Source organism: Dipodomys merriami, unplaced genomic scaffold, assembly GCF_024711535.1.
Source record: "Dipodomys merriami isolate MVZ:Mamm:240054 unplaced genomic scaffold, mDipMer1.0.p SCAF_1, whole genome shotgun sequence".
Lineage (NCBI taxonomy): Eukaryota > Metazoa > Chordata > Mammalia > Rodentia > Heteromyidae > Dipodomys > Dipodomys merriami.
The window spans coordinates 16,521,981-16,547,417 of NW_027202270.1; the positions used below are offsets into that span (position 1 = coordinate 16,521,981).

Here is a 25,437-nt window from a genome sequence, read left to right on the forward strand (position 1 = left end):
ACAACAATCTCGTCACTACGGAGGCACAAAGAGGACAAACCGTGGCGCCCGCACCTCAGCCCCGCCCTACTCAAAGCACACCATTGGTCTTCTGACTGCCAAGACCCGCCTCAAGCCTCTCGTCCCACCCCTTGGGTCGAGCATTGGCCAGTGTGTCTCCACCCCTTACGTTCATTGGGAAGACTGGCTGCGGTGACAGTGAGTGGCAGACGCCAGGCCTAGCGCTCCCGGACGGGCCGAGCCGAGCGGAACCGACCGAGTCTCTTGGAATCGCCCGGGTCAGGGTTCCTGAGGTGACACGCGAGGCTGGTTATTGGAACCCCTTAAGCCCAGGCCGGACCTGGCCAGGGCTGCCCACGGAGCCCCAAGTGAGCTCGCAGCGCGTAATAGGGGAAGGGGCGTCGCAGGAGGGCCCGGGGGCGCGCATCCGGAATGTTTTGATAGCGGGCGCGCGCGAGCGATCGGGGGCGCGCTCTGGCGGTCGGAGCGCGCGCGAGGTTGTCGCTGTTGGGAGCCGAGCCCTGGGCCGGGGGCCGGGCGACCCTGGGGTGCTCTGTGCTCGGGTCCCAGAGGCTGGGTGTAGTGAGGCAACCCAGCTAGGGGTGTCAGCTGTAGGTCTGGCTCGACTTCTCCAACATCCGCAAGAACCCTCGAGCCCAGGCCCTACCAGCAGGGGATACATGGGCCCTGGTCTACACTGACCCAATGAGTGGTGAGTTCCCTAAGGGGCAGGGCTCCCACTAACCCCGGGAATCCCACTGGGGCCAGGCGGGTCCAAGATCCACCGTCCCTAAGGTCTGCACTGATTGGGTGAGTACCTCCTTGACCCTGCCTGGCTCCAGGGACCCAGGGAACCCACAGATTCCCACAGGATCTAGCTACAATGGCTCCGAGTTTCCCATCCAGGAGCAATGCCTGTCAGTTAGGTCTTCTGTGTCAGGGAAGCAGGCGAAGGGGCTAACCAAAAAGATCTTCAGAAAAGGCTCTTATTAGGTGTGTTGTGGACCCCAAGAGGCATGTCTGGGTTGCGAAGCTGAGGTTTGCAATGGAGAGACAGTCCAGAGGGCTTGTGGCCTGTACTAACTCAATGTCTACAGGGTCAATGAAGTTTCTTCTTGGTATTCCAGAGGGGAATGAGTGACCCCTGATAGTACAGTCCTAGGCTGGAGGGTACTCTTCCCCACTATGGTCTCCCTGCCCTCCTCTTAGTGATGATTGGATGGGTGGCAGGGTTGGAGTCCTTTCTCTCACACCCCTCCCCTCCTCTTTGGGGCCTGACACCTTTTCCTCCAGCAGCTGTCCAGCCAGGGCATCCAGGACTGGAGTGGAGCAGACACTGTCCATGGAGCTGGTAGGGCCATGTGCTTATCTCAAACATTTGTTTACAAAATGCTTCCAAACTGCTAGTCTCTGGGGAGACCAGGGTTTCCAGAAGGGGCAGGGGAGGGACATATGAAGAGAAAATGAAACAGCTCACCTCCTACCAAAGGGCATATTCTCACTTCAGGCCAGGGAGATATCACTAGATACCTAGTAGAGACTCTGGGAATGACTGACCAGAGTTTGGACCTCCTCAAGCTTACTGCTCTCCTTGGGTTGTTACTCCTGCTCTCCCTTGAGGCCAAGGAGGCTGGTGAAGGAGGTAAAGCCCAAGTATTCTTTCTCACTTCTTCTGGCCTAGTCAGCAGGGAAGCAGGGAAGCAGCACTTGGAGCTGATCTAGAGTCTCTTCTTCCTCATCACTGGCAGGTGGACACGGTGGACAGGGGGAGGTGGTGATGGCGCAGTTTGATACTGAGTACCAGCGCCTAGAGGCCTCCTACAGTGATTCACCCCCTGGAGAGGAAGACCTGTTGGTGCATGTTGCTGAGGGGAGCAAGTGTGAGTTCTTGAATGTGACAGCCAGAGTTGGGGTAGGGGGAGAGTAGGTGGTGGACTAATGAAGGAGCAAGGGGCTTTGGTTCTTTGGGGACTCTGATATCTCTGTTGTTGTATCCACAGCACCTTGGCACCACATCGAAAACCTTGACCTCTTTTTCTCTCGAATATCCTTTGTGTCCCTGTGTTGTAAGTCTGGGGTATAATAGCTCCTCTGGGCCAGGTCCCTAATGAGAAGTTGAGGTGCATTCAATTTTAATCCCTGGGAAGGGAAAGGAAGCTCGTCCTGGGGCTGAAGGAAACTAGTGAAATAATGATTGTTAAAAATAATGATAATCTTACATTTACTGAGAGCTTTGTGTACTTTGTGGTGGTAATTTATAAGGAACTTTTGTAAAGATAATCTTTCCCAATGAGAATTGTAAAGATAATTGTGGTAATTAATGCCTTTTACTTATCCTTTATCAGTTTTGTGTTAAATACTTTGTAGGCATTTTCTTAAACCTAATTCTATGAGACAAGTATTGCTAATCTAATTTACCATTGTAGACAAAACCTTAGAGGATGAAGCAGAGGTGTGGCTCAAGTGCCAGTCTTGAGTGAGAAAAGCCAAGTGAGAGCCAGAGACCCTGAGTTCAAGCTCCAAATCCTGGCACAAAAACACAGAGTTTTAGAAAGATTAAGTTAACTTGTATAAACTATACTCTAGAAAGTCACAGAGCCATACCTTAAACTTAAATGTGTGACATCAAATTCTCTGCTCTCGATTATCTTTTTTTTTTTTTTTTCCCCAGTCCTGGAGCTCAGGGCCTGAGCTCTGTCCCTGATTTTCTTTTTTGCTCAAGGCTAGTACTTTATCACTTGAGCTACAGCACCACTACTTCCAGCTTTTTCTGTTTATGTGGTACAGAGGATTGCAGTCCAGGGCTTCATGCATGCTAGGCAAGCACTCTACCACTAAGTTACATTCCCAGCCCTCTTGACTGTTATCTTTTTTTTGTGGGGGGGGGAGTCAGTCATGGGGCTTGAACTCTGGGCTTGGGTGCTGTCCCTCAGCTCTTCAGCTCAAGGCAAGCACTCTACCACTTCAGCCACCGGTCCACTTCTGGTTTTCTGGGGGTTAAGAGTCTAGTGGACTTTCCTGCCCAGGCTGGCTTTGAACTGTGATCCTCAGATCTCAGCCTCCTGAGTAGTTAGGATTACAGGTGTGAGCCACCTGGGAAGGCTTTGACTGTTATCTTTACTGACTTTTTTGTGTTTGGGGGTGGATGTTTTGATACTCTGGTCTAATGCTTTTACTCAGTTTTTTCACTCATAGCTGGCACTCTCCCATTTGAGTTTTTTTCTGGTTAATGAGTCTTTCCAGAATGACTCTGAACCACAATCCTCAGATATCAGCCTTTTAAGTAGCTAGTATTATAGGCATGAGCCACTGATACTCAGCGCTATTTTTTCTTTTTTTCTTTTTTTTTTTTGGTCGGCTGTGGGGCTTGAACTCTGAGCCTGAGCACTGCCCCTCAGCTCTTCAGCTCAAGGCTAGTGCTCTACCACTTGAGCTACAGGGCCACTTCCAGTTTTCTGAGTGGTTTACTATAGATAAGAGTTTTACGGACTTTCCTGCCCGGCTGGCTTTGAACTGCGATCCTCAGATCTCAGCCTCCTGAGTAGCTAGGATTATAGGCATGAGCCACCAGTGCCCAGCTTTTTCTTAACACTTATACGTTTATAATCTACACCAGAAGAATGGCTTCACATGTATGCTCATTGGGGAGATCTTTGAGCTCATGTAAGTATACAAAGAGATGGGTGTTGGAGTGAAAGAATAAATCTCATTCTTTCCTTGTACTCATCCCTGGTCCTGTCTTCCAATGCAACTCAGTTCTAGGCTCAAAATTCTACAGACCTTTATAGTTCAGTTCAGGACCAGGTGTGGCACTGAAGCCTACAGACTCTTCCAAGAATAGCCTTTCCTCCTTTTGTGAAGAGAACTCACACCTTGAACATTTCATCAGGGCTGCAGTGGGATGTTCATGGTTCAGACAGAAGGTCTGAGAAATGGTACTTGAGGAAAAAGCCTCTGTTCTGCTTTAGGCCTGATGCTAGGCAAGAAACCTTTTAGGAGAGGAGCCTATAATGTTACCAAAGAGGGAGAGGCCTCTCTCAGTGAGAAGAGTTCACATCCTCAAAGTACTTTTACATATTGCCTCAAAAAGATCAGCAACTGGAGACAATAGACCATAGATATAAAACCTCTAAAAGTCAAGTCCAGTATTAGTGGTAGATTACCATGAGGTGAGGCAAGCAGGCTGAATCTGGGGCACTTGAAGCAAAGAGCAAAATATAGGAGCCAATTTGAGCCTGCAAGTTCCTGTGAGGCTGAGCAGTAGGAAGAGCCCATTTGGAAATCTCTAGTCCCTTAGACTTCCTATCTTGTTAGGCTTTTCTAGGCTCTACTCTTGTACCTCTTTATTTTGTTGGTAGCTCTCTGACTCTGGGATTATGTGTGCCCCACCCCTTTCCACCTTCCAGGCAGTTCCTCTTTGTGGTTGCCTTCACCACTTTCCTGGTTAGCTGTGTGGACTATGACATCCTATTTGCCAACAAGATGGTGAACCACAGTCTTCATCCTACTGAGCCTGTCAAGGTCACTCTGCCAGATGCCTTTTTGCCTGCCCAAGTCTGTAGTGCCAGGTAAGGTGGTAGGTCAGAATGGAGTCTAGTTCTGCTGGTAGATAGGGAATAGTGTGGTGTATGAGGCAGCAACTCATGCCCTAGAACACAGGCTCAGACTCAACCTAGCAAAATCCTTTAGGAAGCAGCATGTCTCCAAGACTCTTTCCTCAAGGACCCACCTCTCTTTCATTTTCCCACTAGGATTCAGGAAAATGGCTCCCTTATCACTATCCTGGTCATAGCTGGTGTCTTCTGGATCCACCGGCTTATCAAGTTCATCTATAACATTTGCTGCTATTGGGAGATCCACTCCTTCTACTTGCATGCTCTACGCATCCCAATGGTAAGCTGAGAAGTTGGGCCATTTGCAACATAACTAAGACATTTTGGGAGGGATCATGGGTATTACTGGATATCAAACAACCATATCTATCATTGTGAGGTGTGCTAGTTTGCTTCCTGCTAACGTGACAACATACCTGAGATAAGCGTTTTATAAAAATAAGTTAAGCTGGAGGTGTGGTTTAAATAGTTAAATGCTTGCCTAACAAGTATGGGGCCCTGAGTTTAAACTTCTGGCCTTCCTAAAGGTCTTTTGGCTCCTAGTTTCAGAGGTTCAGCACATGGCTGTTGTCCCAGTTACTTCTGGGTGCATGGCAAGTGAACATGGCATACTGGAGGAGGGAGCCTATTTACCTCCTCTTGGCTAAGAAGCACAAAGACTGGAAAGGGTGGGGTCCCAATCCCAGTATCCATTCCAGATGAGGAAGTATCTGCTGGAAGGTTCTACTCTGCTAGTCGTATATCCTGAGACTTGCAGGTTTGCAAAACAAAGAAGTTTCAGTAACTCCCCTGCTTTCCATATCTTGTCTCTTGTCTCCCCCACCCACCCTGCAGTCTGCCCTTCCATACTGCACATGGCAGGAAGTGCAGGCCCGGATTGTACAGACGCAGAAAGAACATCAAATCTGTATCCACAAGCGTGAGCTTACAGAGCTGGACATCTACCACCGCATCCTCCGTTTCCAGAACTACATGGTGGCTCTGGTGAACAAATCTCTCCTCCCTCTGCGCTTCCGCCTGCCAGGCCTTGGGGAGGCCGTCTTCTTCACTCGTGGCCTCAAGTACAACTTTGAGCTGATTCTCTTCTGGGGGCCTGGCTCTCTGTTTCTCAATGAATGGAGCCTCAAGGCTGAGTACAAACGTGGAGGGCAACGACTCGAGCTGGCCCAGCGCCTCAGCAACCGCATCCTGTGGATTGGCATCGCGAACTTCCTGCTGTGCCCCCTCATCCTCATCTGGCAGATTCTGTATGCCTTCTTCAGCTATGCTGAGGTGCTGAAGCGGGAGCCAGGGGCCCTGGGAGCGCGCTGCTGGTCGCTCTATGGCCGCTGCTACCTCCGCCACTTCAATGAGCTGGAGCATGAGCTTCAGTCCCGCCTCAACCGGGGTTACAAGCCTGCCTCCAAGTATATGAATTGCTTCTTGTCCCCTCTGCTGACACTGCTGGCCAAGAATGGCGCCTTCTTCGCCGGTTCCATCCTGGCTGTGCTTATTGCCCTTACCATCTATGATGAAGATGTGTTGGCTGTAGAGCACGTCCTTACCACTGTCACACTGCTGGGGGTTACTGTGACCGTGTGCAGGTGGGCTGGGGCACCATGTGGGGGACAAACAGATTAGTATTCTAGGGAAGGAAATGTCTTCACCATGACCCTGATCTCACCAGGTCCTTCATCCCAGACCAGCACATGGTGTTCTGCCCTGAGCAGCTGCTCCGCGTGATCCTTGCTCACATCCACTACATGCCTGACCACTGGCAGGGTAATGCCCACCGCTCACAGACCCGGGACGAGTTTGCCCAGCTCTTCCAGTACAAGGCAGTGAGTGGAGTTGGAGTTAGGGCCTGCTAGCGACTTGACTGGTAGCTTGGTGGTGAGGGCTGGGCTACCTCCTGCTTTCTTCTGACCTTGCTTTCCTCCCTTCTAGGTGTTCATCTTGGAGGAGTTGCTAAGCCCTATTGTCACACCCCTCATTCTCATCTTCTGCCTGCGACCTCGGGCCCTTGAGATTATAGACTTCTTTCGCAACTTCACAGTGGAGGTTGTTGGTGTTGGAGATACCTGCTCCTTTGCTCAGATGGATGTTCGCCAGCATGGTCATCCCCAGGTATTGTGAGAGGAGTGGGGCAAGTGGCCAGGTAATGTAGCTGACACATCATGTCTTTGGGTAAACTACAAAAGACTACCCCTTCTGAGCCAACAAGTGAAACAAAAGCAGTGTCACTGCTTGGTAACCAGGAGCCTGTGCTAGATTTCAGCCCTAATTTGTACATTAGCCAGGCTCCCTTGAGAAAAAGCACATCACAAGCAGCTGGCCTGGCATGTGGCTGCTTCTGAGGCAAGCACTGAACAAGATATGGCGATGCATTGTAGTCTTAGTCCTCAAGGAGCAAAGCCTATCCCTCTAGTCATAAAGGCACGGGATGAGTTCCTGTAAGAGAACAGGCCTGCTTACCTCTTCTCCCTTGTGCAGTGGCTCTCCGGAGGGCAGACAGAGGCCTCAGTGTACCAACAAGCAGAGGATGGGAAGACAGAGCTGTCACTCATGCACTTTGCCATCACTAACCCTGGCTGGCAGCCACCGCGTGAGAGCACAGCCTTCCTGGGCTTCCTCAAGGAACAGGTTCAGCGGGATGGAGCCGCGGCTAGTCTGGCCCAAGGTGGTCTGCTCCCTGAAAACGCCCTCTTCACATCTATCCAGTCCTTACAATCCGAGTCTGAGGTGTGTACCTGGGGACTGGGAGATGATGGGGACTAGAGTGGGGACTAGAGGATGGGGCATTGGCTACCAGGTTTCCTCTGCCTGTTCAGTCTGTGGCATTGGGTCCAGAAGTACAAGATACTAGGGAATCTAGAGGCCTCTCCTCTACTCTGAAAATTCTCCCCACCCTTTTTCCCCCCTAGCCCCTGAGTCTTATTGCAAATGTGGTAGCTGGCTCATCCTGCCGGGGCCCTCCACTGCCCAGAGAGCTGCAAGGCTCCAGGCACAGGGCTGAAGTTGCCTCTGCTCTGCGCTCCTTCTCCCCTTTGCAACCTGGGCAGGTCCCTGCAGGCCGGGTTCCTAGCACCATGACTGGCTCTGGGTAAGTAGAGAATGGCTAAGATGGGACAGCATGGCAGTAGCCCCCAACAACATGTGTGGTATCAGAAGTGTTGATGACTGCTGTCGGTCTCTGCTGGACAGGGTGGATGCAAGGACAGCTAGCTCTGGGAGCAGCGTATGGGAAGGACAGCTGCAGAGCCTGGTGCTGTCTGAATATGCATCCACAGAGATGAGCCTACATGCCCTTTATATGCACCAGGTGAGCAAAACAGAACAGAAGCAAGACTTGAGTTCTATTCCCTACTTTTGTCTACCTATGCTACATTCTCTATTCTCATATATTGTGTGTGTGCACACGCACATGTGCACGCACGTACCAGTACTTGGTCTTGAACATTGGGCCTGAGAGCTGCCCCTTAGCTTTTTCACTCAAGGCTGGCACTCTATCATTGCAGCCACAGCTCCACTTCTGGCTTTTTAGTGGTTGATTGGAGGTAAGTTTCATGGACTTTTTCTTTGAACAGCGATCCTCAGATCTCAGCCTACTGAGTGGCTAGAATTGCAGGGGTGAGCCACTGGTGCTTGGCTTCTCATATATTCTAATAATCTCTTTAGTGTACTCTTCAGGGCCCACTTAAGCTTGGAGGTTCACTCCTAAGATATTCAGATGCCATCCCTTTCTCCTCCTGCCGTTACCTCTTCCTGAGACTTTCTGAGTACCCTTATTAAGGGCCTTCCTTGCCTACCCTCCAGAATCTTCCTGGGTTTTCTCTGTAGCACCTGATACCATCTGACATTCTTATTTCTCTTTATTTTCTTACGATTTAGCCTCCTACAACAGCCACCTCCACTAGCATATAAGCCCCATAGAGCAGGCAGTTTTGCCTTTTGTTCATTGCTGTGTCCCCGGCTCCTAAAACAGTGTCTGGCATTTAGACCCTTGGTCAATTTGTTTTGTTTTAGTATATATGTTGTACAGAAGTGTTTTGTTGTGACATTTCCACACACATATACTATTATCCATTCAAATTCACTCCTCCATCCTACCTCCATTTTCTTTTTTTTCTTTTTTCTTTTTTTTGGTGCAAGTTCTGAACTAGTGCTCTACTACTTGAGGCACAGTTCTACTTCTGGGTCTTTTTTTTTGGTAGTTAATAAGAGTCTTTTTTTCTTTTTTCTTTTTTTTGTCAGTCGTGAGGCCTGAACTCTGGGCCTGGGTGCTGTAACTAAGCTCTTCAGCTCAAGGCTAACACTCTACCACTTGAGCCATAGTGCCACTTCAGGTTTTTTCAGCTTATGTGGTGCTGAGGAATCGAACCCAGGGCCTCATGCATGCAAGGCAAGCACTCTACCACGGAGTCACCTTCCCAGCCCTTAATAAGAGTCTTATGGGCTTTCCTGCTGGGCTGGCTTCAAACTTGATCCTAGTTGTCAGCCTCCTGAGTAGCTAGGATTACAGGCATGAACCACCAGTGCTGGCCTAATTCCCCAACATTTTTTGCATACATTAATTGTACAAGTTGAGACATTTGTACACATGTAACAATGTATTCAGATCAACCCACCTCTACTGTCACTCTCCTCATGCTACTCACCCTTCTTAAGACAATTTCAATAGATTTCATTGTTCTTTCATTATTTATGGAAATAAACTAGTGCAACATATTCATCCTCATATAGCCTCTTCATTAGCTCTCCCTCACTTCCCACTGATTCCCCACCCCATCTGAGGCTGTTTAAAACAATATCAGCAGGTTTCATTGATTTGTTTATAAATAAATATATACATATACACATACATATATATGCAAATGTACTGCACAGGCCATTTTCATCTCATTCAACTACTTTGTTAGCCCTCTGCTTACTCTCATTGGTACCCCCTCCCCATTCCAATTCTGTCATTTTCTTGTCATTCCTTTTTTTCTTTTAGTGTATATTAAATTACTCAAATGGATAGGTAAAAAGTATGCCCTGACTCACAAGCTCTTCCAGGGATCTGCTGCAAACAGCCCAGAGAGCATCAGATGTCTATCATACACTGCTAAGCTTGCTCTGGGTCAAGGATTCTAGATTGAGTTGGTGCTGGGGAGGGTAAGTGGTAATTGAAAGTATTGTGCAGATGTTTCAGACAGATAACCTTCTGTCTGCAACTAATAAGTCTCCCACTTCTCCAGCTCCACAAGCAGCAGACCCAGGCTGAACCTGAGCGGCATGTGTGGCACCGCCGGGAGAGTGATGAGAGTGGGGAGAGTGCCCCTGAAGAGGGAGCAGAGGGTACTCGAGTCCCCCAACCTATCCCACGCTCTGCCAGCTATCCCTGTGCTGCACCCCGGCCTGGAGCACCCGAGACCACAGCCCTGCATGGGGGTTTCCAGCGACGCTACGGGGGCATCACAGGTATCCACCTAGGGCTATAGAAGGAAATAGTCTGTGGGGAAGTATGATTCTCCATGTTATCTCCTCCTCTTCCTCCTCCTCCTCCTTTTGGCAATACTGGGGTTTGAACTCAGGGCCTCATGGCTTGCCAGTCATTCTACTGTTGAGACACATGCCAGCCCTCCAGCCCCGGCCCCCCCCCACCCTTTTTTTCTTTTCAGTCATGGGACTTGAACTTTGGGCCTGGGTGCTGTCCCTGAGCTCTTCAGTTCATGGCTAGCACTCTACCACTTGAGCCACAGCACCACTTTGGGTGAGTCTCATGGACTTTTCTGCCCAGGCTAGCTTTGACCATGATCCTCAGATCTCAGCCTCCTGAGTAGCTAGGATAATAGGCATGAGCTACAGGCTCCTGGTCCACCAGCCCTTTTTGGCACTGGTTACTTTTGAGGTAGAGTCTTGCTTCTTGCCCAGGTGTGTGCCTGGACTATGTTCTACCTGTTTTAGGCTTCCTATTCTAGCTGGGATGACAGAAGCATACTACCATGTCCAACAACTTACCTTAAAGATGGAGTCTTGAGGACTTTTCTGGCCAAGCTGGCCTGGAGTCACAATCTTCTCAATCTCAGTCTTCTAGGAAGCTTAGGACAACATATGCTATTGAAGCTTGATCCTCCTAAATTTATCCTTCCAAGTAGCTAGGATTACAGGCTGGAGCCACTGGTACCTAGTTGAAAGGGTGGGGGGTTATTTTATTGTTGTTCCTTTACTAGGGCTTGAACTCCAAGCCTCTCCCTTCTTTGTGCCATCCCTTTCCCTTACAAATGGCTGGCCTCTACCACTTGAGCCGTACCTCCCCTTCTGTTTGTTTTTGCTGGCTAATTGTAAATAAGAACCTTGCAGGTTCATTTTCCTAGGCTGGGTTAGAATCTTGATTCTTAGATCTCAGCCTCCTGAGCAACTAGGATTTTAGCCATGAACCACTAGCGCCCAGCACAAAAGAGTGTTTATTTTTTAAGAAGAAAAAAGTCAGAAGGATAGAGCCTGAGAAAACTAAACCTCCAAACAGTCCCCAAACAGTCCTCATTCCTGTTTATGTTCCTATTTGTCTCTCTAGATCCCGGCACAATACCCCGAGCTCCCTCTCATTTCTCCCGGCTGCCCCTAGGAGGCTGGGCTGAAGATGGGCAGCCAGCATCAAGGCACCCTGAGCCTGTGCCCGAGGAAGGCTCAGAGGATGAGCTTCCCCCTCAGGTGCATAAGGTAAGGGTTTCAAGGTCCAAGAACAACTAGCAGAAGAAGCAATTTCCAGTCTAAAGTGACAGCTTTCCAGGTGAAGGGAGGTAACTCCCAGCCTGTGCATTTTCTCCGAAATATACTCCCTTTCTTCCTCAGTTGTTCTGAAGATCAGGGGTTGGTTTTTCCTTTGCTTACCTCCCCAAGAATCAAGGTTCCCTTTTTCTAGGCTCCCATGGGACAGATATCTCCCATTACAAACTTTTTCTTTTTTTTTCTTTCCTTCCTTTTTTCCTTCCTTCAGTCCTACCTTATTAGTGTACATTAGTTATACAGAGGAAATTTTATTTACATTTCCACAGATGTGTATAATATATTCCAATCAATTTCACCCCTCTAGCACTCTCGCCACCATTTTCTCTTCACAGGTATAGACAAAGCTGAAGAGCATCCCCATGCCCAGGATGGAGGCCATGGCTGCCCTGCCATCCCATCCATCCACCATGGGAAGGCTCCTCTGAGTGTTGCCTGGCTCCACGTGTATGGTGTTTGTGTGTTCATGCCTGGCCAAGGGAGGTGCCAACACTGGGCTTGCCACAGCCCCAGAAGAAGTTGAGGTCTAGGAACCAGGGGCACACAAAACTCTAGCCTCATCCCAGAACCCCCTTGGCTCAGAGTGTGGTGCTAGAAACTGGTCCCCAGCCCGGTTCCAGACTGCCACCTTTGCACTGACCCCCTGCAAGACTCCAGAGGGCTGCCAACCACAGAAGCTGCCAAGCAGGGAGAACCTGTGCCAACTGTGGAGTGGGGAGATTGGGCCTGGACCCTCAACCCCTGCAACCTGCCCCTTTACCCAGAATAAATGAGCAGCTCAGGCTGTGGCCCTTACCTCACCCCTAGCTCTCGCCCAGTGCTGCAGCCAGCTCACCTCTCTTCTCCCTGCACACCACTGGCATGTGTGTGCTGCTTGCTCCCATTCTGTTGACTTGCTTCCCCTTGGCTTGGCTTTTGCTTTAGGGTAGAAACCCTAATTCCCAGCCACCCTTATGCTATCTTTTGACACTAAAGAAGGAAAGTTTCTAAATTGCAGGAATAGGATGAACATTCTTTGCTATGTCTCCAATTTTTAGGATGGGCCCTTGGGAGATTGAGGTCTTCCTGGGCCCCCTTTGCTGCTTATTATACCCATCCCACATGAGACTGACAGGGTTGGAGTGTGACCTCAACTGTCTACATCCCAGCAAGAGTTCTAGCCTGCATCCCACTGTCCCCTAGAAGACAGAGGGGGTGATGGTCTCTCAATAGGCTGCCGCATTGCATGCTGGGACTCAGCTCCTACCCTCTGCCCCACCCCTTTACCCAGCTCTGATCTGCTGCTGAGAAAGGGTGGTGAACTCTGCTGCCCTACCTCACAGTGGGCCGGGGTGGGGACCATGTACAGCTTGATAACCCTTAATAAAGAAGGGACTTTGACCAGGTCGCGGCTTGTCTTATGCAGCTAGGGTTTCGGGACCAATAGAAAAATAGAGTATGTGTGATTTTCTTCAGATTCCCAGATACTGGGGCTGGGATCTGGAAGCAAGTGACTATGATGCTCCTGTGGTATAGAGGTATAGAGAGGTAGCTGGATAATTAAAAACAACAACAACAACAAAAACTTTTCCAAGTTGCTGGAGATGTAGCTCATTGGTTTGCCTAGCGTGCATTATGCCTTAAGTTCGAACCACAGCACTGGAATTAAAAATAAAAATAAGCCAAGCGTGGTGGTAGAATGCTAGCCTTGAGTTGTACTGCTGAGGGACAGAGTTCAAATCCCATGTCCGACAAAAGACATAAAAATAAAATTAAAATAAAAGGAAGGGATAATTGCAACCTTCACTCTGTAGTGGTCGACGTCTCCAACTGGACCTGAGATTAGATTTCCCGCCCTGACCTCCCGACCAAGCCGACTCAACCCCTTATTTTGCACTAGTTCTGTGCACAATTCTCCCCGCCCCGTAGAGACACTTAGCCAATAGGGACCCTGGATAAAGTAAGGGGCGTGGCTCAGGCGGGATCACTCCCATAGAGGGCGTGCGAATCCTAAGCTCAACATTCCTGTGCTCCGGCCCTTAACCGGAGGGTCCCGCGCAGCGGGAGAGACGCGCGGAGACGGCGTACGTGCCCTGCGTGAGTGCGTGGTGGCGGCGCGTGCGCGAAACGAGTGGGCGGTGTGTCAGGATCCACGTGCGTCTCTCCGCGACCCCCCGCGACTTAGCGCTGGGTGGTTCCATGACCCCAAACACCCGGGCATCCGTGGCCCTCGCTGAGCGGCCAGGCCCGCTTTCCGGCCCCGCAGTGCCCTCAGGCTCGGCCAGCATCCACACATCGCCATGGTGACTGTGGGCAACTACTGCGAAGCCGAGGGACCCCTGGGTCCGGCCTGGGAGCAGAATGGCTTGAGTCCCTGCTTCTTCTTCACGCTCGTGCCCTCGACCCTGATGACCCTGGGGACTCTGGCCTTGGTGCTGGCTCTTCCCTGCAAGCGTCCGGAGCGATCGTCCGGCCCCGACGCGCTGTTCTGGGCGGCCGGTCCTCGTGTCGCTCCTTACGTGCTGCAGCTGCTTCTGGCCACGCTTCAGGTGGCATTGCCCTTGGCCAGCTTGGCTGGCCGGATGGGCACCGCCCGGGGGGCCCCGCTGCCTGGCTACCTATTGCTGGCCTCCGTGCTGGGGAGTCTGGCTAACGCCTGTGGCCTGTGGCTGCTCGTGATGGAACGGAGCCAGGCACGGCAGAGTCTGGCGATGGGTGTCTGGATCAAGTCCAGACACAGCCCGGGTCTCCTGCTCCTCTGGACTGTGGCATTTGCAGCGGAAAACTTGACCCTGGTGTCTTGGAACAGCCCCCAGTGGTGGTGGGCCAGGGCAGACCTGGGCCAGCAGGTGAGGGCCCGCAGGGGAGGAGGGGAAGCATGGATGGCAGTGCTGGGTGTCTGGAGCTGGGGCGCTTGGGATGACTGGGGACAAGACGGGAGTGTCTGGTTCTGGCTGGGAATTGATAGCCTGTTGGTGGGGCGTGTCTGTGCTGAGTCACTGTGGGTTTGGGGTTTGGTTTTTTTTTTTTCCTTGTTAAATGCTGGGCGTCTGAGGAAGACTTGGATGTTAGCAATAATACAGTAGGGTTTCGGCCTTTGATCATACCTTCTGTACGTGTTTCATTGTAGGTTCAGTTTGGCCTGTGGGTGCTTCGATACCTCCTTTCTGGAGGACTTTTTGCCCTGGGGCTTTGGGCCCCGGGACTTGGTCCCCAGTCTTACACCTTACGGGTTCATGAAGAGGACCAAAGTGTAGAAAGGAACCAGGTACACCTCATTTTCTGAATCCTAGGATTATTATTTTTTTCTTTGTGGTGGTTTTTTTTGTTGTTGTTGTTTTTTGGTTTTTGGTTTTTTTGTAATGGAGACCAAAGCCAGGACCTCCTGAACTATTAAACCTGTGCTCTACCACTCAGTCTATCATTCAACTATACCCTAACCTTCTTTGAATCCTGAGGTCTATTTTAACTTGAATCATTGCCATTATTCCATCTCCTCACAATCAATTAATTCAATTAGTTGTAACTCCATGGCTTTTTTTTTTTTTTTTTTTTTGCCAGTCCTGGGGCTTGAACTCAGGTCCTGAGCACTGTCCCTGAACTTCTTTTTGCTCAAGGCTAGTACTCTACCACTTGAGCCACTGTGTATGTGGTACTGAGGAATCGAACTCAGGGCTTCAAGCATGCTAGGCAAGCATTCTACCACTAAGCCACAGTCCCAGTCCCCTCCCCTACCCCATGGCTTTTTTGACTCCACTGGGGAATCACTCATGGACCTCAGATATCTGGGAGCTATAACCCACCCCTTATGTTCTTCCCTGGAAGTTTCTTGGCTAGTAGTGTACTTGCTTTTGGTGTCTGAACTTACTTCCTTTGTGTGTATGTCATCATCCTAGGATGGTTCAACACAGCAGCGGTCTACATGGCGAGATCTTGGCAGGAAGCTCCGCCTACTAAGTGGCTATCTGTGGCCTCGTGGAAGTCTAGCTCTGCAACTTGTTGTGCTTATCTGCCTGGGGCTCATGGGGTTGGACAGAGCGCTCAACGTGTTGGTTCCCATCTTCTATAGGGACATTGGTGAGGGAGAGGAATATAACTCAGCCTGCTGGTTCTTCATTGGCTTGGTGGCTAGGGTAGCTATTACCTTAGGAGGTGGAATAGAATTAGGGTTGGATAGTCAGAGGCTATGGCTGGTTCCTGGGGCAATTTTGTTTGAAGAGAGTGTTGGAAGTGAATCTTGACTTTTTCTCCGCAGTGAACTTGTTGACTGGGCAGGCCCCTTGGAGCTCCCTGGCCTGGACTGTTACCATCTATGTCTTCCTCAAGTTCCTCCAGGGGGGTGGCACTGGCAGTACAGGTACAAGGAACTCTGTCTTCACCCTGATTGGCATCAGCTTTCCCCTAGGAATTCCCCCATTATGGTGCTCTTTTGAACATTCCTTCCCCAGGCCCCTCTGTGCCCTCAGACCTTTAGCATCTTGGTATTGGGCTGATGTCCCTTAGCCTCCAAGCCCTACTGAGGTTCCTATGGCTTCCCCAGGCTTTGTGAGCAACTTGCGCACATTCCTGTGGATCCGGGTGCAGCAGTTCACATCTCGGCAGGTGGAGCTGCGTCTCTTCACCCACCTGCATGAGCTCTCACTACGCTGGCATCTGGGCCGCCGGACAGGGGAGGTGCTGCGGATTGTGGATCGGGGCACATCTAGTGTCACAGGGCTGCTCAGGTGCCACTCCAGTGCAAAGGGCATGTGCATGTGGGCATGGGCGGGGGGGGGGGGGGAGGGGGAAATGCGCAGTAACGGGGGATAGAACTGTCATAAGGAAAATAGAGCCAGCTAGAGACATAGCCCCTCTGGTTATGGTTACTTAGTTTTTTGTAAATTATAGAAGTGATGTATAATGCTGTCATAATTACTCAGATAATATAGACAACAAATGATCTTGAACACTTTCCAGGGTTTTGCACTGTGTTCAGAATGCTGGACACAGGCAGACCTTGTAATTTTGTGTGTGTCATTCATGGAGCTTGACCTCAAAGCCTGGGCATATCTTTTTTGCTCAAAGCTAGCATTCTACCACTTGAGCTACAGTTCTATTTACAGGGTTTTTTTGGTGATTTATTGGACATAAGAATATCACACTTTCCTGCCTGGGCTGGCTTTGAACCATGATCCTCATATCTCAGTCTTCTGAGTAGCTACAGGTGTGAGCCACCAACACCTGGACTATTTGTACTTTTTATCTGTGCAAACTTATAGAATTAATATAGTACTGTGGAAGTATTTTCTAAACCATCTGTAGTTTGGCCATGTTATGGTTTTACTTAGCCATCTACTTCTTGAGGGGCATTTAGATTGATTCCATCCTGTTGCTGTTATAAATGAAACATTACACTGACCCTCCTAAAGGTAAGGTTGCTGGGTCTAAGCCCCCAAACCTTCTTTTGTTGCTTGATTACCCTCCTAGCTACCTGGTATTCAACATCATCCCCACACTGGCTGACATCATCATTGGCATCATCTACTTCAGCATGTTCTTCAATGCCTGGTTTGGCCTCATTGTGTTCCTGTGCATGAGTCTCTATCTCAGTGAGTGTTGCCTTGTGACATCTTCCTGAATTAAGTGAACCCTGCCCCAGCTCAGCTGAATAATCTCCAGGAGGCTGAGGGTTGGTGAACTTTCTAAGTCTTTATCTGCTCTTGGCTTGGTGAGTCTTTTCCTTTGACACCTTAGCTTAAGCTAGATGAAGGCCAAGGAAGGACACCTTTTCATATTAGGTCCCCATTATGGTCACCCACCAGTCAAGAAGAAACTTCATTTGCATAGCAAGATGCAACTTGTCTTCATTTGTTCACAGTTCAGGGCTATCCACACCTGAGGCTTTTTCAGTTTACATAGATTTCTTATATATAGCTCCTTTCCTCGATAAGCTTGAAGCTGTCCTTCTGGGTCCTTGGACTCCAGCACAGGTTTAGTATCCATGGTGGTCTTTGCTGTTAGGGATGACGTCTTATCCTCCCTCCCCTCTTGTCACCCTCCAGTCCTGACCATTGTGGTCACTGAGTGGAGAACCAAGTTTCGCCGTGCTATGAACACACAGGAGAACGCCACCCGGGCACGAGCAGTGGACTCTCTGCTAAACTTTGAAACAGTAACATAAGCCTCTGAGGCAGTGGTGGGAGGCAAGATGGGGAGAAGGTGGTTAGACATCATACTGGTGATGAAAAGGTGGGGAGGAGGGTGTTGATACCTGAAATCAGGAAGCAGGGGAATTAGAAATCTGGAGGGAATGATCTGGAAGCCATGTGCTGTGTTTGAATCCATCAGGTGAAATACTACAATGCTGAGAGTTATGAAGTGGAGCGCTATCAAGAGGCCATCATCAAATATCAGGTGGGGATGCCGGAATATGATCTAACATAGCTGGGCCTGTGGCATTGCCTGGTTGAGAGGAGGAAAGTCAAGGTGGGATTTGGTGATGGTTGGTGCAAATGGGATATTTCTCTCTCCCACACCCTGCCTTTAGAGTTTGGAGTGGAAGTCAAGTGCTTCACTGGTTTTACTGAACCAGACCCAGAACTTGGTGATTGGACTTGGGCTTCTCGCTGGCTCCCTGCTTTGTGCATACTTTGTCAGTGAGAAAAAGCTACAGGTGAGGCAGCATCATGGAAGAAAGGGTGAGGGACAGGGAAGTGAGGCCTGGGGCCTATGAACCATCAGACTTTTGAGTGGTAAGTGAGTAGGTGAGCAGAAGAGCCCACAAGCCTCCATGATGCGTCTGCTTCCCTGGGTCTCCACAGGTCGGGGACTTTGTGCTTTTTGGCACTTACATCATTCAACTGTACATGCCTCTCAACTGGTTTGGCACCTACTACAGGTAACCTGATCCCTAACCTTCACCTGTTCAGGGTGCATTGTTATTTCCTAGGGCCTCCATGGCGCCCCAACTTTCACTCTTATTGCAGGATGATTCAGACCAACTTCATTGACATGGAGAACATGTTTGACTTGCTGAAAGAGGAGACAGAAGTAAGTGATGAGAAAGGAGCCTGGGTCAGGGGGTTCTTTCTTTTGTCTGGAGAATTCCAGGACAGTAACAGCTACAACTACTGTGTTTTCCCAGGTGAAGGACATTCCTGGAGCAGGGCCCCTTCACTTTCAGAAAGGCCGGATTGAGTTTGAAAATGTGCACTTCGGCTATGCTGATGGGTCAGCCTTTCCCTTTCCTTTCCCCTTGTCCATTTACATACTACCTTTTTGTCCCTCATACTATTCGGAACCCTAGCTTTTCAGCCCACCACTGTAGAAAGAGTCGGGGGAGGATTGGGGAGGGGCGGGCCCAGTGGTAGTTTGGGTAATGGGAACGGGCCTCTTAACCCTACTCACTGTTCTTTGTAGGCGGGAGACCTTGCAGGATGTTTCCTTCACAGTGATGCCTGGACAGACTCTGGCCCTGGTGAGGAGACCCAGCCACTTGGCTTACACTTAGTTCTCAAGCTTCTCTTGTTCAGATCCTATGTTGGCTCATACCAAAGCTGGAGAGTCAGAACCCTGTTATGACAAGAAACAATTGAATATGATATGCTGTTAATGACATTTTGGAAAAGAACTATCAGGGTATGTGGTAGCACAAATCTATAATCCCAGCTACGCAGGAAGAGCAGAAGCAAGGAGGACTGCAGTTAGAGACTAGCCTTGACAATGTTAATGTGACACTGTATTTGAAAAACTAAAAGCAAAAGGATTAGGGGTGTGGCTCAAGTGAAAGTGCTTGCTTAGCACACTCAAGGCCTTGAGTTCAATCTCCAGTCCCTGCTTTACACCAAAAAGAAGCCAGTCTGAGAGTTTTCCCATTTTTTTCCAATATAACAGGTGGGCCCATCTGGGGCAGGAAAGAGCACAATTTTGCGCTTGCTGTTTCGCTTCTATGACATAAACTCTGGCAGTATCCGAATAGATGGGCAAGACATCTCACAGGTAAGGTTTCTGGGGAAAAGACTAATTTAATTGTCTCCATATGGAAGAATGGGTTGGATATCCAGAGAGAGAAAATGTCACCCTGCAGAAAACTAGGATCTTCCTACCATAATTTGGCTAATTTCACTCAGAAAGTAGTCATGAGTATGATGTGTGTAGTGTCATTCAAGATATGATCTCTGTATATGTGTGTGCGTGCGTGCGTGCGTGCGTGTGTGCATGTGTGTGTGTGTGTGTGTGTTGGTCCTAGAGCTTGAATTCAGAGCCTATGCATTATCCCTGAGCCACTTCTGGCTTTGTGGCAATTATTTGGAGGTAAGACTTGCATGGACTTTACTGTCCAGGCTGGCTTCAAACCTTTATCCTCAGACCTCAGCATATGGAGTAGCTAGGATTACAGATATGAGCTACCAGCATCTGGCAAGATCTTTTGCAACAGTCCATGAAGTAGGCAAAGAGAATGTTTAATTTTATGTGTTGCTTGAATGCATGATTATTTTTATGGTTAGAGGATAGGGAACAGAGATTCAGGAGAGGTTGAGTGATTTTCCCACTCCGCTAGGATGTACAGTGGTGATGGCAGATTCCTACCCTGAGCTGCTTACCCTATGTACTTCTGGCTAGCTCGTCTTAGCTTCCAGGCCTGGGGGAATCTCACAGGGCTGGGTGTATTATCTTCTGGCTCCAGGTGACCCAGATCTCTCTCCGGTCTCACATTGGAGTGGTGCCCCAGGACACTGTCCTCTTCAATGATACCATTGCCAACAACATCCGCTATGGCCGTGTCACAGCTGACAACACTGAGGTAGAGGCTGCTGCTCAGGCTGCAGGCATCCATGATGCTATCATGTCCTTCCCTGAAGGTGAGGTTCGTCTGCACAGTCCCCTCCCTCGCCTGGTGTACAGTCATTTTAACCCTGTGGCTTCTGCTCCATCCCTTCAATATAAACAAACCAAGTTTATTTATATTTGACTTGAGGGAGGTGGGTTATTTCCACAGGGTATGAGACACAGGTGGGCGAGAGGGGACTGAAGCTAAGCGGCGGGGAGAAGCAGCGAGTAGCCATTGCCCGCACAATTCTCAAGGCTCCAGACATCGTTCTGCTGGATGAGGTAAGGTCTTGGCAGCTGCCCCCTGCTGCCTCTGTCTATGCCCAAGCCACTCTTTCTGGGAAGTTTTTCTCATCAGTCTGTGTAGCTCTCAAGCCTGTGCTGTATTCCTGTACTCCCTTTGAGGAAGTATTTTACCCAGACCTTCTCTGTAGGCGACATCAGCGCTGGATACATCTACTGAGCGGGCCATCCAGGCTTCGCTGGCCAAAGTCTGCGCCAACCGCACCACCATTGTGGTGGCACACAGGTAGAGACCTACAGGACCAGTGTGGCTAGCATGGGCCATTTCTGGTAGGATAGAGAGTTACTGATCTCTGACTTCTCAGGCTCTCAACTGTGGTTAATGCTGACCAGATTCTTGTCATCAAGGATGGCTGTATCGTAGAGAGAGGACGGTGAGGAAAAGCTGGGCAGGGGCTTCTGGAAGGGGTCTTCCTTGCTCTTCCCCTCCTCCTCTCTCTATAGGCTGATGGAGTGAAACTGAAGGGTGGGACTTTGACTTGTCTCTTCACCCCCAGGCATGAGGCTCTGTTGTCTCGAGGTGGAGTGTACGCCAACATGTGGCAGCTGCAACAGCAGGGACAGGAAGTTTCTGAAGACACCAAGCCCCAGACCAAGACACAGTGACAGAAGTTGTTGCCTCTTCCCTCCCTAAGACTAACTCAGGGGAATAAGATGTGTCCATTTCCCTTGGCCTATTTCATCCTCCTCTAGGGGTTTGGTGCTAGCTGTGACAAGGGAAAGAGACCTTTCAGAAAAGCACTTTGGGGAAATAAAAGTGAACTGTTCAAGGGTGACTATGGCTTGGTCATGTGGGGAACTGCAAGGAGACGTTAAGTCATGTGAACATGCTTGATAAGAATTCTGTTTGAGCTGGGTACTAGTGGCTTATGCTGTCCTACTTACTCAGGAGGCTGACAGCTGAGAATGGCAGTTTGAAACCAACCCAGAAAGCCTGTGAGACTCAAATCTCCAATTAATCACCAAGAAAGCTGGAAATGGAGCTGTGGCTTAAATGGTAGAGCACTAGCCTTGAGCCCGAAAGCTCAGTAACAGCAACCATGCCCTGAGTGCAAGCCCCAGGAACAACACACACAGAGAATTCTGTTTGAAGCTGGAGAGACGCACTACTCACACACCATACTATTGAGATCTTTATTCTTTCCAGGCCTCTCCCTGCATGCTACCTCTGGCAGCACAAGGGTAAAGGGATGGCATGACGCAGGGGCTAGGAAGGAGTCCTAGCCAGCACCAACTGAGGGCCCAGTCAATGAACGCTTCACAGCCACGCTCCCAGCTGCTGGAGAGCTAGCAGGGCCTTTCATAGTCTCAGCTTGGCAAGCTTTCTCCTGATGCTCCCTGGAGCGGCCTCCACCTCACTCCTGCATGCCTCTGCACTCCACGCTGCTCTGCACCTCCTCGTCCTGTGTACCCTGGAGATGTGAGGGCCACAGTCCTCAGCTGAGCCTCCTCCCCAAGCCCATGACCCTAGCACAGGCTGCAGTTGGACGGCTTCGAGCTGCGGCTCTGCGCCTGGAATAAGGAGAGGGGAAAGAGGAGGAGACGGCATAAAGTCAAGGAAAAGAGGACAGCTCTCATTTCAGAGCTCAGCATGTGCTAGGGTCACACTGGAAGGAAAAGGATAACCATCATTCCAATGTTCTCCATCACTTCGAAGAAACGATGCCACCAACTTCTTATTCCTTGCCAGCGCAGACCCTGTCCTTACCCACCAACCACATACCTGCTGCTGTTGGTATTCTGCCTCACTGGCTGACAGAGCTTGTGCTAAAGCCAAGTCTTCTTCCTCCTGAGAACTGAGAAAGGAGGAACACCTTAAACTGGATGACAGCTAAGATTTGAGCATCTGATCTGTTAGCGTCACAAGTGTTCAGCAACACTGGCTATAACCTCAGTCTTCTCAGCACCTCTTCTAGAATGGGTGTTAGTATCACCTCTATTGAACAGAAGAAATTAAGGGCCTATGGGTTAAAGAATTTGTCAAAGATGAAATAGAAATAGTTCATCTTAATCTTGAGTCCTAGTTGCTAGCTACTATTTTGCAGTAGGCCCCAGTGGTCTTACCTACTTCCTTCCAAACTGGGCCTTTACATCCTATCCTCTTGTCCTCCTCCCCTCCCCTCCCCTCCCCCGAATAAGTACCTTGGAACCTGGGGTTTAGTCTCTGCCAGAGATAGTTCCAGGGCACGCTGCAGAGCCTCATCCTCACTCTGCAAAAGGAGAAAGAAGGCCAGTTTCCTTGGACTTTACCCTGCCTGGGTTTCCTCTGTCCATCCAATCTCTGCCCAACTCACCAAGCCATTCTGCAAAGCAATCACTGGAGGGGCTGTCCGGGATGGAGACTGGGTTGTGGTTCTATGGCAGATATTCAACAACAGGCTAAGGTCAGAGAAGTAAAGGGAGAAAAAAGGGAGAGAAATAAGCAGGCTTACCTGCTGGGAGAAGTGGAAGAAGGCAAGGTCCGACTTGGGCTAGGAACAGTGGTTGTAGATGTCAGACCTTGTGCTCTGGAGATAGCAGCAAGTCTGTAGGGAAGACAAGACACTCTTGTAATGCCTCCAAGAACATTCCTTACCCAAGAAGTCAGGAGGGGCCTTCCTTCAAGCAAGTCTGAGAAAACATACACTTGAAGCTCAAAGACCAAGGATGAAGCAAGACAAGTAAGCAGGACCCGGTGGCAATTACCCTGCCCGGCTGGTTGAGTGTCCTTCCCCAGAACAATCATGATCCAGCGGGTGACGGTGCTTGATGCAGAAGTTTCTGCCACAGCGATCACAAGTCAGTCTCATCATCTCTCGCTGCCGGCAGCCAGAACGTTCACACTTATTGGTGAAGATCTGAAGTGAAGTGTGGAAAGGTTTGTTTATGAGACTCGAAGCCCTTATCCAGCTCCATTACTGGAGACAGCTGTTTAGGTTTCCAGGCACCCACAGTTGCACTAGCTTATGGCAACCCCCTCCATCACTTGCCTTGCGTTTTTGCTGTGCTGGATCAGATCGACAGTCTCTGTCAATGTGCTCTCCCACAGCCCGGTCAGGGGGCTCCCCTCTTGCCACAGGCACAGGCACATTACAGAGGGGGCAGACTGGTACTTGGATATCCTACAGTCAAGGAGCAGCAGTCAGTTTGTGTCCTGCTCCCAGGCCAACAAATCTCGGGTCCAGAAAGAAACTGGATGCAGCTCTCACAAACGCACAAGAAAATACAATGTTCCCCAGCACGGAACCTCAGAAGACCATAATGGATGGGAAAATGTGAAACACAGATTTGGGGGATTCTTCATGAACCCATCGCCCCCTCACCTTTTGGTAGGCAGATCCACAGTGGTGTTGGGCGTAGGCCACATGGTCTGCGCAGAAGATGCCAGAACATGCATCACACTTGAGCGGCAGAAAGTCTGCAGGGAGTGGGTCGCATTGCAGGTCAAAAGGACTGGATGTACCATGCATGTACCACGTGCATGGGAAACGGGCCACCAGGTTCACAACACACCACACCCCACTTCTCCACCACTCTCCTTGGCCACGCCCCAAGCCACCACCCACAACTTTGAGCCCCGCCCTTCTCCAGTAGCTCCAGCTGGAGGGCCCACCCTCCCAGCGTCCCGGCTCGTCCCCGCCCCCGGACGCCCGGCCCCTCCAGTCCCAGGCCCCTCTCCGCCCCTCGCACGCCCCGCCCCTCACCTAAGCGCTGACAGCTCGGCTCCGAACAGTGAGCCCCGAGGTCTGGAAACTCCATCGCCGGGCCCAGAGGCGTCTGATGGGAGGCAAGAAGCGAGCTGAGCTGACCGAGGGCTCCTGCGCCAGCTCCCCACAGCAGCACCGCATCCGAGGGGCTCCCCGCTCCGCCCCTCCCTCTCCCTATCCCAACCTGGGTTACCCGAACCCCGGCGCCTCAGAGCCCACAGCTTCCACTCCTCCCTCGGCTGGCGCGGGCGCGCTAACGTCATCACGCAGGACGGGAGCGTAGCGCGCGCAGTCTTCCGGCAGTGCGGAGACGTCCGGAGCGAGTGGAGGCCTGCCCGCCTCGCCCCGCCCCGCCCCGTCCCTCCCCGCTGCGTAGCTCCGCCCCCGCCCCGCCCCGCCCCGTCCCTCCCCGCTGCGTAGCTCCGCCCCCGCCCCGCCCCGCCCCGCCCGGGGCCGGAGCTGCGCGACCTCTCGAGGTGAGTGAGTGGACGCGCGGCTCCGCCTAGGGTCTTCCCAAGGCGGCTACGAAGAGCAGAAACGCCCGGCGGCGGCGGGCACCCATGCTGTCGGGCCGACCTCTGCCCCGCTGTCACTGCACAGCTCCCCACACCCTCCCATCCTCCACCCCCGGCCATTGCGCACCGCGAAGTCTGCACCTTCTTTTCAGGACTGACAACTCCCGTGTCCTCCGCGGTGCAGATTCTGCTCCCGAGCTTCAGAACCCCACCTTCAGACTTCAGCGGCCGCACCCTTTCTGTAAGACTGCCCGGAGCCTCTTCAGTCTGAGCTAGGCGCACCTGCTGCGGAATCGCGCTCCTATCCCACCACTTCATTAAAATCAGCTGCTTCCCCAGTCTCAGCAATTAAACTCAGCGATCTCCCCGACAGCTCAAACATGCCTGGAGCCACGGGACCACCACGCCTGCTTGTTCTGTCTTGAGTTCTGGCACCTAACAATCCCGAGAACAGTGATCCAAGCTTCCGTGTGAATAGAGAGCTCGTTTAAAATGCAGGTTCCTAGTCAGGCATTTGTAGCTCACACCTGTAATCCCAGTTACTCAGGAGGCTGAGATCTAAGGATCGTAGTTTGAAGACAGTCCAGACAGAAAAGTCCTTGGGACTCTTTTCTCCAATTGACCAGGAAAAAAAAATGCTTGGAGTGGAGGTGTGATCAAGTGGTAAAGTGCCAGTCTCCAGCGGTGAAGGCCAATCAAGAGCTCTAGGCCATGAGTTCAAGCCCGAGTAGTCCATAAATAAAATAAAGCACAAGTTCCTGGGTCCTAGGGTTTCTGATTCAG

At 50.6% G+C, this 25,437-nt stretch overlaps 3 protein-coding genes across 12 annotated transcripts; 2 read left to right on the top strand and 1 right to left on the bottom strand.

Moving 5' to 3' along the window:
* Window position 1: 1 nt before the first annotated feature.
* On the top strand, window positions 2–12,163 carry Atg9a (autophagy related 9A). Of its 6 annotated transcripts, none has more exons than XM_070016638.1 (16): window positions 2–368; window positions 1,294–1,351; window positions 1,749–1,880; window positions 2,001–2,044; window positions 3,599–3,663; window positions 4,407–4,568; window positions 4,752–4,893; window positions 5,448–6,196; window positions 6,280–6,433; window positions 6,540–6,719; window positions 7,086–7,334; window positions 7,517–7,695; window positions 7,797–7,914; window positions 9,833–10,055; window positions 11,152–11,297; window positions 11,699–12,163. In XM_070016638.1, the coding sequence occupies exons 3-16, from the start codon at window positions 1,778–1,780 to the stop codon at window positions 11,702–11,704; spliced, it is 2,520 nt and encodes an 839-aa protein (XP_069872739.1). In that variant the 5' UTR covers window positions 2–368; window positions 1,294–1,351; window positions 1,749–1,777; the 3' UTR covers window positions 11,705–12,163. The 6 variants fall into 6 exon arrangements, with proteins under 6 accessions (XP_069872739.1, XP_069872748.1, XP_069872784.1 ...); XM_070016647.1 differs by having other exon boundaries at window positions 203–368; window positions 1,297–1,351; XM_070016655.1 differs by lacking the exon at window positions 2–368 and adding an exon at window positions 405–712.
* A 681-nt stretch (window positions 12,164–12,844) lies between these two features.
* Window positions 12,845–21,223, top strand: Abcb6 (ATP binding cassette subfamily B member 6 (LAN blood group)). The gene is made up of 19 exons (XM_070016625.1): window positions 12,845–14,191; window positions 14,473–14,610; window positions 15,239–15,419; window positions 15,598–15,699; window positions 15,883–16,066; window positions 16,809–16,930; window positions 17,384–17,493; window positions 17,670–17,735; window positions 17,869–17,994; window positions 18,143–18,219; window positions 18,308–18,371; window positions 18,466–18,551; window positions 18,741–18,798; window positions 19,215–19,319; window positions 20,008–20,182; window positions 20,320–20,432; window positions 20,585–20,679; window positions 20,759–20,827; window positions 20,951–21,223. Exons 1-19 carry the CDS (start codon window positions 13,643–13,645, stop codon window positions 21,057–21,059), a joined length of 2,529 nt encoding a protein of 842 aa, XP_069872726.1. The 5' UTR covers window positions 12,845–13,642; the 3' UTR covers window positions 21,060–21,223.
* Window positions 21,224–21,578: 355 nt separating this feature from the next.
* Window positions 21,579–24,439, bottom strand: Zfand2b (zinc finger AN1-type containing 2B). 5 transcript variants are annotated; one of them, XM_070016761.1, is made up of 10 exons: window positions 24,333–24,439; window positions 24,137–24,209; window positions 23,756–23,850; window positions 23,423–23,554; window positions 23,139–23,290; window positions 22,886–22,978; window positions 22,748–22,832; window positions 22,596–22,663; window positions 22,177–22,249; window positions 21,579–21,865 (listed from the first exon to the last, which is right to left on the bottom strand). In XM_070016761.1, exons 2-10 carry the CDS (start codon window positions 24,189–24,191, stop codon window positions 21,809–21,811), a joined length of 810 nt encoding a protein of 269 aa, XP_069872862.1. In that variant the 5' UTR covers window positions 24,192–24,209; window positions 24,333–24,439; the 3' UTR covers window positions 21,579–21,808. The 5 variants fall into 5 exon arrangements, with proteins under 5 accessions (XP_069872862.1, XP_069872853.1, XP_069872872.1 ...); XM_070016752.1 differs by having other exon boundaries at window positions 24,324–24,439; XM_070016771.1 differs by having other exon boundaries at window positions 21,579–21,965; window positions 24,324–24,437.
* Window positions 24,440–25,437: the final 998 nt, after the last annotated feature.

Bases quoted from the DNA above. Each gene is read 5' to 3' on its own strand.
- Atg9a (XM_070016638.1), top strand. From the start codon at position 1,778: ATGGCGCAGTTTGATACTGAGTACCAGCGCCTAGAGGCCTCCTACAGT. The intron at 6,434-6,539 runs GTGAGTGGAGTT...CCTCCCTTCTAG, and splicing joins AGCTCTTCCAGTACAAGGCA to GTGTTCATCTTGGAGGAGTT. The intron at 6,720-7,085 runs GTATTGTGAGAG...TCCCTTGTGCAG, and splicing joins GCCAGCATGGTCATCCCCAG to TGGCTCTCCGGAGGGCAGAC.
- Abcb6 (XM_070016625.1), top strand. From the start codon at position 13,643: ATGGTGACTGTGGGCAACTACTGCGAAGCCGAGGGACCCCTGGGTCCG. The intron at 15,420-15,597 runs GTGAGGGAGAGG...TTTTCTCCGCAG, and splicing joins CATCTTCTATAGGGACATTG to TGAACTTGTTGACTGGGCAG. The intron at 18,552-18,740 runs GTCAGCCTTTCC...TGTTCTTTGTAG, and splicing joins CACTTCGGCTATGCTGATGG to GCGGGAGACCTTGCAGGATG.
- Zfand2b (XM_070016761.1), bottom strand. From the start codon at position 24,191: ATGGAGTTTCCAGACCTCGGGGCTCACTGTTCGGAGCCGAGCTGTCAG. The intron at 22,833-22,885 runs GTAAGCCTGCTT...CTCTGACCTTAG, and splicing joins TCTTCCACTTCTCCCAGCAG to CCTGTTGTTGAATATCTGCC. The intron at 22,250-22,595 runs GTACTTATTCGG...CTCCTTTCTCAG, and splicing joins ACTAAACCCCAGGTTCCAAG to TTCTCAGGAGGAAGAAGACT.